The sequence below is a fragment of the Myxocyprinus asiaticus genome, chromosome 50 (assembly GCF_019703515.2).
Source record: "Myxocyprinus asiaticus isolate MX2 ecotype Aquarium Trade chromosome 50, UBuf_Myxa_2, whole genome shotgun sequence".
In the NCBI taxonomy this organism is placed as follows: domain Eukaryota; kingdom Metazoa; phylum Chordata; class Actinopteri; order Cypriniformes; family Catostomidae; genus Myxocyprinus; species Myxocyprinus asiaticus.
The window spans coordinates 22,021,213-22,035,240 of record NC_059393.1 but is presented as its reverse complement, the minus strand read 5'-3'; the positions used below and the strand labels follow the sequence as shown (position 1 = coordinate 22,035,240).

The following is a 14,028-nucleotide window of genomic DNA, read 5'->3' as shown; positions in this document are numbered from 1 at the left end:
TTAAGTTAAATATTTATTAGATAGATTAATTAAGTTTTATTAACAGTGTTCAAAATTAAGTGTCAAACGCGAGTTGAAATTGGCAAAAATAAACCTTCTAGGAAGTGTAATTGATATGTGTGGTGTTAAAGATAAACTATGGAATAGTATGCATGTTCCTTCTCCTGAATGATATCACTGAAATACACTGGCAGCCAAAAGTTTGGAATAATGTACAGATTTTGCTCTTATGGAAAGAAATTGGTACTTTAATTCACCAAAGTGGCATTCAACTGATCACAAAGTATAGTCAGGACATTACTGATGTAAAAAACAGTAAAAAGTCATTTTTGATCAAATCTAGACAGGTGCCATTTCTAGCAGCCATCACTCCAACACCTTATCCTTGAGTAATCATGATAAATTGATCATTTGATACTAGAAAATCACTTGCCATTATATCAAACACAGCTGAAAGCTATTTGGTTCATTAAATGAAGCTTAACATTGTCTTTGTGTTTGTGTTTGAGTTGCCACAGTATGCAATAGACTGGCATGTCTTAAGGTCAATATTAGGTCAAAAATGGCAAAAAGAAACAGCTTTCTCTAGAAACTCGTCAGTCAATCATTGTTTTGAGGAATGAAGGCTATACAATGCTTGAAATTGCCAAAAAACTGAAGATTTCATACAAAGGTGTACACTACAGTCTTCAAAGACAAAGGACAACTGGCTCTAACAAGGACAGAAAGAGATGTGGAAGGCCAGATGTACAACTAAACAAGAGGATAAGTACATCAGAGTCTCTAGTTTGAGAAATAGACGCCTCACATGTCCTCAGCTGACAGCTTCATTGAATTCTACCCGCTCAACACCAGTTTCATGTACAACAGTAAAGAGAAGACTCAGGGGTGCAGGCCTTATGGGAAGAATTGCAAAGAAAAAGCCACTTTTGAAACAGAAAAACAAAAAGAAAAGGTTAGAGTGGGCAAAGAAACACAGACATTGGACAACAGATAATTGGAAAAGAGTGTTATGGATCTTAACCCCATTGAGCTTTTGTGGGATCAGCTAGACTGTAAGGTGCGTGAGAAGTGCCCGACAAGACAGACACATCTATGGCAAGTGCTACAGGAAGTGTGGGGTGAAATGTCACCTGAGTATCTGGACAAACTGACAGCTAGAATGTCAAGGATCTGCAAATCTATATATTTGTGTGAAAAACAAATCGCTAATTAAAACTTTTTTAACTTTAATTTGGCGCTTCCGCCATCTCTCTGTAGCTGTTTGAATTGACCTAACACTCACGTGAAGTACGTTCCTCTGTAGTAAACAGAGCGGAATTTCTGAATTCTCACATGAACGCGCCAACATGATGACGTCACACGACAGCGATGTGAGGCATTCAGTGTTTACAGGAAGCAATTTTTTTTTAAAGTTAATAAAGTTTTAATTAGCTATTTGTTTTACACACAAATGTATTGATTCACTTCAGAAGACATTACTTGATCGGCGGGAGACGTGTGGATTACTTTGATGCTGACTAAGTGTGCTTTTTGGACTGTCAAAAATTGGTGTCCATTCACTTGCATTGGATGAAGCTAAAAACCTGGGATACTTTCCTAAAATCCTGTTCTGATGAAGAAAGAAGGTCATATACATCTTAGATGGCCTGAGAGAGTGAGTAAATGATCAGCAAATTTTCATTTTTGGGGGAACTATTCCTTTAAGAAGCAATGGGATCCCACTTTTTTCAAGGCACAATTTTCCAGGATATTTTATGTGCCCAACAACTTAAGCAAAAACACATGCATCCATTTAAATGGAGCTTTTATTTTGGCTTTTCCGGTAGTTTCTCACCTCCAGATAAGAAGTTCACTACGTGGCCCAGTGTGATTATTATTCCCAGTAAAGCTGTGATTTAATTAAATTAATACACAGCTTTAGTTTTCATCCAAATATGTAATTTTCCATGACATTCTGCATTTTATAGCTTCATGACCTGATTCCGTGATTCCATCTGTGTTTTCCACATACTAGCCTATTTGTCGTAACTGCGGTATAAGCAGACTCCAGTTGTTAAATCATTGAAAATTAATTTGCATCCTGAGGTGTAAAGCTCCTCAGGGGCGTGTCCAGGATTTTTTGCCAGGGGTGGCAAAGCGGTGGCAAGAGTCGAGTAAGCGGTGGGATCCAGTAAGTTCGTCTTAACGTTGTTATGGACCGACACGAATGGATTAGGCCATTGCGCACCGTCTCCAGGACACAAGCAGGGTCTGAGTTGGGGTGGCAAGTGGGGTGGCAAAGCTTATTTTTAGGGTGGCAGCCTTGTGGCCCCACCCCTGAAGGTCCTGAGGCCAATTTCCACACTACAAACTTAGGGTGTGAATTTGTTTAAAAAAAAAAAGTCAGTGGTTCGACCCTCATCATTGTCTAAACTTTATGACTCAAATGTTTTTGTGGTTAACGCAATTGCAATGTTGGAATAAAAAATACATATATATGTTTTGTACTACATCAATACTTAAGCAAAGCAGAGATGACAGCAGACGAGCAGAGAATGTGTGTGACAGGGACTCGTTCATGGCAATTAGCCTAAATGTTGATGTTGTTTCAAAATACACAGCCACCAGCAGTGACAAAACTATACAAATTTGTGTATTTTACTCCTATTCTAAATCCCGATCATTACATGTGTTTGTACATGCAACAAAAACCTTATTATTTATTATACTTAAATATTAACCAGGACAAATAATGATTTTCCATGACTGGAAAACTGCATTGCAAAATTCCAGGTTTTCCAGGATGCGCTGGAACTCTGAAGCACTGCTGCCGCTCTACTGTTTGTGATGGTATCAACATTGGAGGGTGGTATTTTGGAAAGAGGGGGCATGTCTAATTCAACGGCTCAGTCTCGTAGAAGTTCCAGTACGGCTAAAATCACTTACAGCACCTTTAAATTGCGATGTCGCAGAACAACATTCCCTGGTACGAGCGAATCAAATGATAAACTAAAGAAACGTCGTGTGTCTCGGGCAACTTTTACCTCAGTGGAAAATTTAATGTTGTTTTATTTATTGTCCTAACTTAACTACATTTTGCAACATCAAAATGAAATTGTGAATACAATTTTTATCTCAACATTTTTGTGAGAGGTGCCAATCGCTGATGGTGGTAAATTTTCAAAAGGCACTAGCAGATAAGGCAAAAAGTAAATTTTTGTTTATTGAATTATGTTTATGTGAACTCTGTTTGCCAACAAACATTTCCATTAAAATATCCATGTAACTCAGTTTCATAAAAATACATCACCTTAAGTTAAATTTAATTACTCTAGCAAAACATGTACAGTAGATTATAAACAGGCACAAACTGGTGACAGAAAGAGTGACACATTTTTGGTTTGTTCAGACCTAAGGCAATCTCTGAGGGTTTTAAAATCCACTTGTAAGGCATGTAAACATGATAGAAATCATCTGCAGAACAAGAAAAATGAACATTTAAGCCTACATATGCGTTTCATTTGATATAAATATCCAACGTTATTAGTGTCCATTTTAACAGTACTGAAAAAATATCTATGCTTAGTCTTTAAAACACTACAATTTGCTAAAATATTAGTCTTTGCAAACACTACCCTGATTGCACACATAGATCGCCCAGATGTATATTTGATGTTTTTGTTTACATCTGGAATACAGATTTTTTACATTGTTTACTCATCTGCAATATGTCTATATGACGTCAATAAGACATTCATCAGATGTCTTTGAGACGATTATGATTTAGAACGTTTGTTAATCGGATCTTTTTACGATATTTAGCAGATGTTAATTAGATGCTTTTTCAGATGAAAATAACTAAAACAGACATCTCGGAGATGTATGTGTGCTATCTGAGTAGAAAACACTTCAACACCCACTAACCTAATTCAACAAATCCAAAACTAGGCAACCATAAGGTCCTGAAACAGAACATCATCCAGTTCCATAAGAAGAGAACAAAAGCCAAAAGTAAAAACAGGAATAAAATCAGTTAATGGTATCAAGTCTAAAATTATTTTACCAGCACTCTAAATCTATACACCTTTGGCCGGCTTTGGCATCACCAGCTTTAATGCAATGTCTACAAAGCAAGCGGGCATATAAGACAGGGGGATCCATAAGAGCTTGGCATCCCAGCCTGCACTATAGCGTGTTCTTGGGTGGACGGCCAGCAGGGCATGTTCCATGCAGTTGGTCACTTTGCTGAGGTCAGAGTCGCATATGGCATTCATGATCAGTCTCTGGATCTTGATGTCTGGAAAGTTGAAGAGTATTTAAGGAGAAAGATTAGTACTGGCTGCTCACATTTTTGGCCAAAATGTAAGACATTTATTTACAATAAAGTTTATTGAATATTTTTAATAAAGAATATTGAGATTTCCTTTGGGAAAAGTAAACTTTGAAACCCTCAAGATGTGTAATAATGTTCAAGCTATTTATTGCAAAGGCAGAAAAGGCTATAAGCATAAAAAACATACATTTATCCAGGTATTTATCTCCGTAACTCTCCTTGACTTCAGGAGTCAGTTGATTCCAGAGGCGGTGCAGTTCCCTCTCAATGGGTTCCAGACTGGTCACCTGCGTCTTGAAGAATCCTGGTTCGATTATGCACACGTTGACCCCAAAATACTGGATATCCCTCCTAAAATTACAAAGAGAGTTTAAAATCAAGATGTTTCCTTCCAAAACTGCAAGTAATGAGTCATTTTACATGGGATCAGAAACACTCGCAAATGCTTCTATCTACGCGAGCTCATTCACAGATTGTTGCATTCCAAAATAGTTTCATAACACAATGTTTTTTAATCTAGGTTTATAATCCAGTTTTACGAAGTGACTGTGAAAGTGAACCTAAAATTACAGCTACATAAAAATAAAAACAAATTTATCACTCCTTTCATTCAAATGTTCTTTTGTACGATGATACAGTACCTGAGACAGTCGGAGAAACTCTCCACCCCAAACTTTGAGATGCAGTAGCCGCCGCCGTTAGCTGCTACTCTGCCCAGCACGGATGCCACATTAACCACTCGCCCACGAGCCTTTTTGACAAGAGGCAGGAAGTTCATGGTTATCTCAATCACACCAATCATGTTGACTTTGAGGGTGCTTTGGAAGTCCTCGATTTTCATCCACTCAGAGGGACCCATGGGAAGAGAACGCCCAGCATTGTTCACCAGACCCCAGAGTCCTGGAAAGTTTGGAAAATATCAAAGTCAACATCCAGCTCCCTTGGTTGTTTTGCTGTCCGACTCGGAGTTGGTGTCCCCTTTGGTCATTTCAGAAATTTCTGGGGGGCCACAAGTAAAATCTAGGGGGGCACTGACACAGCGATTTGTCTGGTTAATTCCGATAACGAACGAGACTCTGGCATGCTAAATAGTTATGCGGCCCCGTGCGGTCAGTGTCCAAATTCTTAGAGGGACAATTGCCATTCAGCCACGTGAGATGGAGCAATAACAGGTCTGTGATGCTCTTAGATGTCCGGGGCTGCACGCGTGCCACAATGGGTGGATCAGCGTGTGTCTACCCTGCGCTGAGAGGCACGGGTATCCCGCTCAACCCCACTTGTGTTCGGGACTGGGGATTGCAACTATTTCCCATCAGCGAGGAATTCCCTGTAAGCGCGGGTCATAAGCTCGCGTTGATTAAGTCCCTGCCCTTTGTACACACCACCTGTCGCTACTACCAATTGGATGGTTTAGCGAGGTCCTCGGCGGAGCGCCGAGAAGACAATCAAACGACTATCTAGAGGAAGTAAAAGAAGTAACAAGGCAAAGGCCCACAATCATCCATTGAGAGGGACCCATTGGAAGTGAATGCCCAGCTTTGTTCACAAGACCCCTAGGTCCTAAAAAGTTTGAAAGATTTCAAAGTCAACAAGCAGAACCCTTGGTCATTTTCGCCATTTTGCTTTTTTTTTTTTAAATTTGCTATTCAGTTTGTTTTAACATTGGGTTTATGAAAAGGACATTTTTTTTTTTAAAACAACTATTTTGGCCTCACAGGAAAAGACCATTTTGATTAACACAGTAAACCTACCTTTATCTCCAACTTCTTTTTTGGTCCATTCCACAGCTTTCTCAATGCTGGCAGTGCTGGATACGTCCAGTATGCAGGTCTTCAGGAACGGTCCAGTCGCCCTTTTCAGATCATCTGCCCCCTTTTCCGTGAGACACCCTGCTAGGACGCGGAAACCGCGTTTGTCGAGACGTTTGCAAAGTAGGTGTCCAAAACCAGAGTCACAACCAGTCACAAAGACATGTTTCTCCGTGACCTTGTTTACCTCCAGATTGTCCCGGTAGTACCAAATAAGAGCCCACAGCAGCACAAATGCTCCCAAGCCGTATGACAGTGTGGAATCGTTTCTGTGAGCACAAGAACAGAGTATATACACGATTGTAACATATTATTTTTGGGGTTTTTTATTTATTTGCTTCAACTCACAGTATTTTGTTAGTTTAGCTGTTAGATGTACATGTTCTTACCTTAAGTACTCGTACATCGTTTCTGCCTCCATGACTGACTTTGCGAAGATGTTTTGTAAACAGCTGCTTTTTGGTCGAACGCCAGGTAGGTTTAAGAAAAAGTAGTGCAGGACTAATTAGCGCAGGAAGTTCATGGAGCATTAGGGTGCAATTCCTATAATCACCACAGGGCAAGCTATATTTAAACTGATCAACTCTGATAAGAGTGCATTTGCTGTTAACAAGGGTTAGGTTTAAGGATTGGGTTAGGGTTTAATCTCCAGTTTTTCTGAGTTACAGAGAGCAAGGGTTACTTTCTAGCCAATACCAATAAAATTAATGCACACCATTTTTTCAAGATCAGTTTCATTGTTGAGTTTGACAAAATAACAAGTAGTAAATTGAGGTCACTTGGACTTGGAATTTTAAACATTGTTGACCATTGTGCACGGCTTGTCAATGGTCTTAGATTATGTAGTCAAAGGGCACTAACATGCGTAAGACCATCGCTTTTCTAAGCACATGAAAAATCTTGAGCTAAGGCTCTTATGAAACAAAGGGGACACAGAGGTTTAGAGAATGGGTTACGAAAAATGGAAAATCCAGTAAAGATTAAGATTAAATTAGTAAAGATTAAGGAAGAGGATTCATTTAAACAACCAAGAGGACAAAACCTACCAAAGAGTCAACTTAAACCCCAAATCACATTATGTTTTTAGAAATGTTCACTATTAATCATCGAACAAACAGGACTATTCAAATTCAAGTTCAGTTATTTTAATCAGAACCGATTAATATCAGTTATAAATGTGCATTCCATTATTAAATGCAGCTATTTAAAGGCAAACGAACACAATATTATACATGGATTCCTCAGATGTGACATTTGTGACACAAAATAGCTCCATTTTTCAGTAAAACTAAACCAATCAATCACACCAAAGTCTAAAATCACAAGTGTATTCTAGACTGATAGTAAAAATATTTCATGCAATAGCTCAATTACTTAATCATGTCACATATGAGGTCCTAAAAACTGTATATATAATAAGTATTGAATAATTAGAAAATTTAGTGGAAGTTGTAATTTCGTTTAGATGAATCATGGCTTGACACAACCACAGGACAGTGCTGAAACTTCTTGATATTTCATGTCAACGATCCTTGTATACATTGTTTTTTTTATGTAAACCTTATTAATAATTCAAAGAGAATGACTATCTTTTTTTTTTTTTTTTTTTTTTTTTGGTAGTAAAACATCATTCTCTCGTTGTTAGTAAAAAACTGACATTTAACTTTCCTTGTTTAAAAGTGAATAATTAAATAAGTTTTAAAAGGATGCTAGCTCACACCTGATTGTTAAAAATGTTCATTGGGTAAAAAATTAGAAGCTCTACATTTAATTAAAGCGATTAATTAATGGTCCTACCTTTTTCCCTTCTTGGAACTGGAGCTGCAGGTTCTGAGCGTATTTGGCGAGTGATTTGGAGTGGGACTGCCTCTGAGGTTTATCCCTAAAGCTGATCCTCTAAAACAGGGCCACAATTTCTAATCTCCAATCACAGTGTATTGCAGTTTGTTCAATTTTCAATGTTTGTGTATGTGCAATACCAAAATAGCATGGATGGGAGGAACAGTTATAGGAATGTTTCTGGTTCAATACATGTTAAGCTCAATCAACAGCATTTGTGCCATTATGTTGATTACCACAAAAATTAATATCAACTCATCCCTCCTTTTCATTAAAAAAAAGGCAAAAATCAAGGTTACAGTGGAGCACTTACAATAGAAGTGAATGGGGCCCATTTTTAGAGGGTTTAAATGCAGAAATGTGAAGTTTATAATTCTATAAAAGCACTTTCGTAATTTTTCTATTTTTCAGCAAAGTTTTAAAATTGAATATAACTTTACACAGAAAAGGTTAGTAAGTGATTTCATCACACTAAATCATGTTAACACACATATTGTTTATGTCTTGTGGCTTTACTTTTGAAACAGTGAATATTTTTATGTTTAAGGATTGGACTCATTCACTTCCATTGTAAGTGCCTCACTGGAACTCAGATTTGTGCTTTTTTTAAATAAACAAGTGATGAGTCGAAATATTATTTTTTTTAGTTATCAACATTATACCATAAATGCTGTCAATTGAGCTTAATTTTTTATTTTTAAGCTGCTAAAAAGTTGTATTTGGATAGTTGAAACTACTTTTTTTATATATATATATTTATTATACATGAAGTATTATGACTTAATATTAATTGAAAGTCAACCAATAATATTTGCACTTTTAAAAATGTATGTCATATCGCTTAAGTGAAGTGCTAAAAAGAGTTTTAAAAACTGTTAAAAACTTAAAAGAAATAGTGATTACAAACAGTTCTTAAACTATTCTTAAACATACTTTGAACTGAAATTAAATTAAATTAAATGAATTTTGACAAATTTGAACCTAAAATCTTGAAATAATAATAATAATGATGATGATATTAGCTCTCTGATGATTTTATTCTCGTCACTTTTATAAACATTTACTTTTACACCATTTAACATTTAATTTAATTTCAACTTCTATGTTTTTTTTTTTAAATAGTGACCATTTACATGATTTAAAATGTACACTTTCCCTTCTATTTACACCGATCAGCCACAACATTAAAACCACCTGCCTAATATTGTGTAGGTCCCCCTCATACCGCCAAAACAGCGCCAACCCGCATCTCAGAATAGCATTCTGGGATTATATTCTTCTCATCACAATTGTACAGAGCGGTTATCTGAGTTACCGTAGAAATACAGAAACCAGCCCATCTGGCACCAACAATCATCCATGCGATTATCTAATCAGCCAGTCATGTGGCAGCAGTGCAGTGCATAAAATCATGCAGATACGGGTCAGGAGCTTCAGTTAATGTTCACATCGACCATCAGAATGGGGAAAAATGTGATCTCAGTAATTTGGACAGTGGTATGATTGTTGGTGCCAGACGGGCTGGTTTGAGTATTTCTGTAACTGCTGATCTCCTGGGATTTTCACACACAACAGTCTCTATAATTTACTCCGAATGGTGCCAAAAACAAAAAACATCCAGTGAGGGGCAGTTCTGTGGACGGAAATGTCTTGTTAATGAGAGAGATCAACAGAGAATGGGCAGACTGGTTCAAACTGACAAAGTCTACGATAACTCAGATAACCACTCTGTACAATTGTGGTCAGAAGAATATCATCTCAGAATGCTCTTCTGAGATGCGGGTTGGTGCTGTTTTGGTGGCACAAGGGGGACCTACACAATATTAGGCAGGTGGTTTTAATGTTGTGGCTGATCGGTGTATATAAATGACCAAGCTGAATTCAAGTCACCATTACGGGGGTGATGTTTTTTTTGTTGTTTTTAAGTAAGAGGACATGCATTATTTTGCACATCTTTAGTTATTACAGAATTTACATCTGGTCTCTCACTTACAATGGTCACACTCCACTCTATCCTCCCATGACCCCTTAATCATACATGTTTTTCCTTGTCAATCCTATGATTTTGAAAGACTGATGAATGTGTGGATTATATAGCGTCACAGTTTGTGTGAAGTTGAGGATTAAACATTAAGAAAAAATTAGCAACACGGTTATAAAAGTGACCCACAAAGACCTTGCATTAAAAAATAGATTTTAGTACACGGATACGTCGACTGTGAAAGCTAGAAGGGAATAAAGCAAGTTTGTAATCCCAGAGGGAACAATACATTCTTTAGTGAGAATGAAAGACTAATGCAAAAAAATCCTAATGGTCCTAAAAATAGTCTTCATTTTCTTGTTACTTTTTTCCCTAAATGAATTTGGGGTGAACTATTACTTGGACATGTTTTTGTGAGATTCAGACCGGAAGTGCAATAACATGCACTGATGCAGCATTTATAACTTTTTATTCTATACCCAAAATCATTGTAACAGTATAAGGACGGGCAAGGAGGAGGCAGGAACCGGCTGAACAGTAAACGTAAGTTTAATGTCAAAACTCAAACATAAAACAACATAACACAAACACAGACACATAAGCAACGAGGCCGTGTGCGTCTCTCTCTCGACCTGGCATCCCCGGCTCCCCTTTATCTCGCTCTCCCGCTGATCAGCTGATTCAGCGCCGGCCGTGCTCCATCACGGCCCGGCCATGCCCTCCTCCTCGTCACACTCCTCCCCCGTCCAATTCAGGCCGGGGCACCACCGGTCTGACTAACTCAACCACTCCATCTCTGGAGGGGAGACGCTGCCCTTCCGGCCGTTCTAGCCGGTGGTCCACCCCGCCTCCTGTGAACCTAGGGGGGAAATGAGGGGAGGTGTGGAGAGAGGGAAAGGGAAGCGCAGACACAGAGAGAGAGAGAGAGACGAGAGAGAGAGAGAGAGAGAGAGAGAGAGAGAGAGAGAGAGAGAGAAGAACTTGCTCGCAGGCTCCCAGACGCGCTGTCTCCCGGTCCTCAACCGCTCCTCTGGCAGATGCCAGCTCGCTCCTCCCCCGGCAGACCACAGCGAGTCCTCCAGCCCCTGACGGATGACAGCGAGTCCTCTGCCCTCTGGCAGATGCCAGCTCGCTCCTCCCCCGGCAGACGACAGCGAGTCCTCCGCCCTCTGGCGGATGCCAGCTCGCTCCTCCACCGGCAGACGACAGCGAGTCCTCCGCCCTCTGGCGGATGCCAGCTTGCTCCTCCCCCGGCGGACGGCAGCGAGCCCTCCGGCCCCTGGCAGACGGAACCACTCCTCCCCTTCTTCGGCGGACGGCAGCGGTTCCTCCGGCTCTCGGCGGCCAACAGCGACCCCTCCATCCCAAGGCAGTTGGCTGCAGCTGCTCCCCTGGTGGATGGCAGCAGCGAGGACTCCGTGACAGCGCATCCCTCCTCCATCCTGGATTTCGGCATCACTGTAACAGTATAAGGACGGGCAAGGAGGAGGCGGGAACCGGCTGAATAGTAAACGTAAGTTTAATGTCAAAACACAAACTTAAAACAACATAAAACAAACACACATGAAACGTGGCTGCATGCGTTTCTCTCTCTCTCTCGAACTGGCATCCCCGGCTCCCCTTTATCTCGCTCTCTCACTGATTCAGTGCCGGCCGTGCACCATCTTGGCCCGGCCACGCCCTCCTCCTTGTCACAATCATATTTTAGAAAACTAACATAAAAAACAAACCAATATTTCAGAAACAAACAGCTGTTTTAGCAGTTCTTTGCTCACATAAATGAGATGGAATAAAAAGTGTCCTTCTCTCCATATCGGACCATTCACTTTCCACAAGTAAAGTCCATTTGCTCAGGAGGTCGCAGGCTGAACCGGGCCTTTGTGCACATACTCCAAAGCTGTCGCGATTGTCCTCATGTCCATCTCGATACTTCGCGCCCAGTTTTCCACGTCTCCAATTTCCTGAAAATTCATATCAGTTTTCATGGTCATAAAAAAAATCTGCTCATAATGAGAAAGAATTTGACTTTGTCTCCAACAAAAGGGTAATAAATGGCACTTTAGACTTCAAGTTTGGATTAGTACTGCCTCTAGTTTAGAAATCAAGACGAACCTGGCTTAAAACTCTCATTTTTAAGGCGGTGTACCTTTAAGGCCTGGTTGAAGTTCTCCACCATGCCGATCCACTGGGCCGTCTGCTTGGCAAACTGACTGGCCTGCACCTGCAAAGTCTTCACCTCATGGTCCAGCTTGCGTTGATTGACATAGGCCTGCGCCACCCTGAAAGAAGGTATAAATGGATACAAACAGGACAACAAAACAAACAGCTTTAATGCTGATGCAAAATAACCATGCATTAAACATGTTTTCATTTTTCATTCCTGCTTATTTTAGTTTGACTGTTGCGAGAACAATGCTCTGCTGCATCCGACTGTTGTGCCCTAAGCTACTTTTGCAGTTTCATCATAACGTATGCACACAAAGACTTGGATTATGACCACTGTGATCACATGAACTGACTGCAAACATGCTGCCTTAAAGTCCTGTGCATTGTAACACATTCCCAAACCCTAAACTTATAATAAATATTTTTTTTTAAATTAACGTAGATCCTGTATCAGAAACTCACCCGACATTAAGATGGTCCACCAAAGCCTCTGTTAAACATGTTGTAGCTGCTATGGCCTCTCGCCTCCGCCTCTCTGCACCCAATAAAACCATTTTATTACTATATAAAAAGTAAATAAATAAATGAATAAATGGCAAAAGTTATTATAATTCCACAAAATGTAATGCTTTGTTTATTTTATGAATTGTTATTAATAAATGTATTAATTCCATTCAGTTATAATTTATAATATGCATTTATTCTTACATTTATTTCTGTATTTATTATTTAAAATGTAAATGTATTAGGCTTATTTATAATTGTAATTATTATTTATTATTTTGTATTATTATTTTAATAATAAATGTATTCAAAAATCAATACTGTATTTATCATTACATTTTTTTGTCTTAAATTCGTTTTGTTTTATCTCCATAATGTACACACAAAAATTTTCAGTGACTATAATGAATTCAGAAAAAAAAAAGAATCACTAAATATAATATTTACATCAGTGTTTTAACTCCATTACTTTGAAAATGCACTATAAAAACACAAATAAAAATGTTGCATTATATTTTTATTTGATTTAAATTGCTCATACCTTGTAACTCTTTCCTTTCGTTTTGTTTAGCTTGGTGTTCTTTTAATAAACGGGAGAGCATTTTGCCTGTTTAATGCAATGGAAGATAAATGTTGATTTAAGATAAAATTTCTCTTATTTGTTTTGCCTTTACAGAACTCACAACAAGCCAGTCTGACAACATACGGAGACCGCGAAAGGACAAAATATCCTTACAGCGTTTCAAAATTCCATTTCAAAATAAAAGTCCCTTAGTTAAGTGAACTAAGGAAATTAAAACGAACAGGAAATCAAAGGGGCCTGACCACGCAAATGAACTATCGACTAACATCGAAGGCCCTTAAACAAGTGGTAAACAGTCTTAGGGGGCATTCACAAGTCCTTGTGCAAAAAAGAAAAGAAAAAAGAAACAGAATAGTGTCTCCAGATGCTTTTTATTTTATTTTTTTATTTATTTTTATTTTGTCCCCTTTCTCCCCAATTTGGAATGCCCAATTCCCAATGCGCTCTAAGTCCTCACGGTGGCGTAGTGACTCGCCTCAATCTGGGTGGCGGAGGACGAATCTCAGTTGCCTCCGCATCTGAGACCGTCAATCCGTGCATCTTATCACGTGGCTTGTTGAGCGCGTTACCGCAGAGACGTAGCGCATGTGGAGGCTTCACGTTATTCTCCGCGGCATCCACGCACAACTCACCACGTGCCCCACCGAGAGCGAGAACCACATTATAGCGACCACGAGGAGGTTACCCCATGTGACTCTACCCTCCCTAGCAACCGGGCCAATTTGGTTGCTTAGGAAACCTGGCTGGAGTCACTCAGCACACCCTGGATTCAAACTCGCAACTCCAGGGGTGGTAGTCAGCGTCAATACTCGCTGAGATACAAAGGCCCCCA

The 14,028-nt window shown here is 39.3% G+C and overlaps 2 protein-coding genes across 4 annotated transcripts; both read right to left on the bottom strand.

The window, feature by feature from the left end:
• Positions 1–3,211: 3,211 nt before the first annotated feature.
• Positions 3,212–7,962, bottom strand: LOC127439180 (retinol dehydrogenase 7-like). 2 transcript variants are annotated; one of them, XM_051695312.1, is made up of 6 exons: positions 7,921–7,962; positions 6,513–6,666; positions 6,067–6,392; positions 4,957–5,215; positions 4,503–4,666; positions 3,212–4,279 (listed from the first exon to the last, which is right to left on the bottom strand). In XM_051695312.1, the coding sequence occupies exons 2-6, from the start codon at positions 6,542–6,544 to the stop codon at positions 4,059–4,061; spliced, it is 1,002 nt and encodes a 333-aa protein (XP_051551272.1). In that variant the 5' UTR covers positions 6,545–6,666; positions 7,921–7,962; the 3' UTR covers positions 3,212–4,058. The 2 variants fall into 2 exon arrangements, with proteins under 2 accessions (XP_051551272.1, XP_051551271.1); XM_051695311.1 differs by lacking the exon at positions 7,921–7,962 and having other exon boundaries at positions 6,067–6,204; positions 6,311–6,392; positions 6,513–7,137.
• Positions 7,963–11,444: 3,482 nt separating this feature from the next.
• LOC127439181 (biogenesis of lysosome-related organelles complex 1 subunit 1) lies at positions 11,445–13,320 on the bottom strand. 2 transcript variants are annotated; one of them, XM_051695313.1, is made up of 4 exons: positions 13,155–13,320; positions 12,572–12,644; positions 12,090–12,222; positions 11,445–11,904 (listed from the first exon to the last, which is right to left on the bottom strand). In XM_051695313.1, exons 1-4 carry the CDS (start codon positions 13,213–13,215, stop codon positions 11,794–11,796), a joined length of 378 nt encoding a protein of 125 aa, XP_051551273.1. In that variant the 5' UTR covers positions 13,216–13,320; the 3' UTR covers positions 11,445–11,793. The 2 variants fall into 2 exon arrangements, with proteins under 2 accessions (XP_051551273.1, XP_051551274.1); XM_051695314.1 differs by having other exon boundaries at positions 12,572–12,670; positions 13,155–13,303.
• Positions 13,321–14,028: the final 708 nt, after the last annotated feature.

Bases quoted from the DNA above. Each gene is read 5' to 3' on its own strand.
- LOC127439180 (XM_051695311.1), bottom strand. From the start codon at position 6,653: ATGCTCCATGAACTTCCTGCGCTAATTAGTCCTGCACTACTTTTTCTT. The intron at 6,393-6,512 runs GTAAGAACATGT...TTGTGCTCACAG, and splicing joins ACGATGTACGAGTACTTAAG to AAACGATTCCACACTGTCAT. The intron at 4,667-4,956 runs GTACTGTATCAT...TTGTAATTTTAG, and splicing joins AGTTTCTCCGACTGTCTCAG to GAGGGATATCCAGTATTTTG.
- LOC127439181 (XM_051695313.1), bottom strand. From the start codon at position 13,215: ATGCTCTCCCGTTTATTAAAAGAACACCAAGCTAAACAAAACGAAAGG. The intron at 12,223-12,571 runs GTGAGTTTCTGA...ACCTTCTTTCAG, and splicing joins GTGGACCATCTTAATGTCGG to GGTGGCGCAGGCCTATGTCA. The intron at 11,905-12,089 runs GTACACCGCCTT...ATGAATTTTCAG, and splicing joins ACTTCAACCAGGCCTTAAAG to GAAATTGGAGACGTGGAAAA.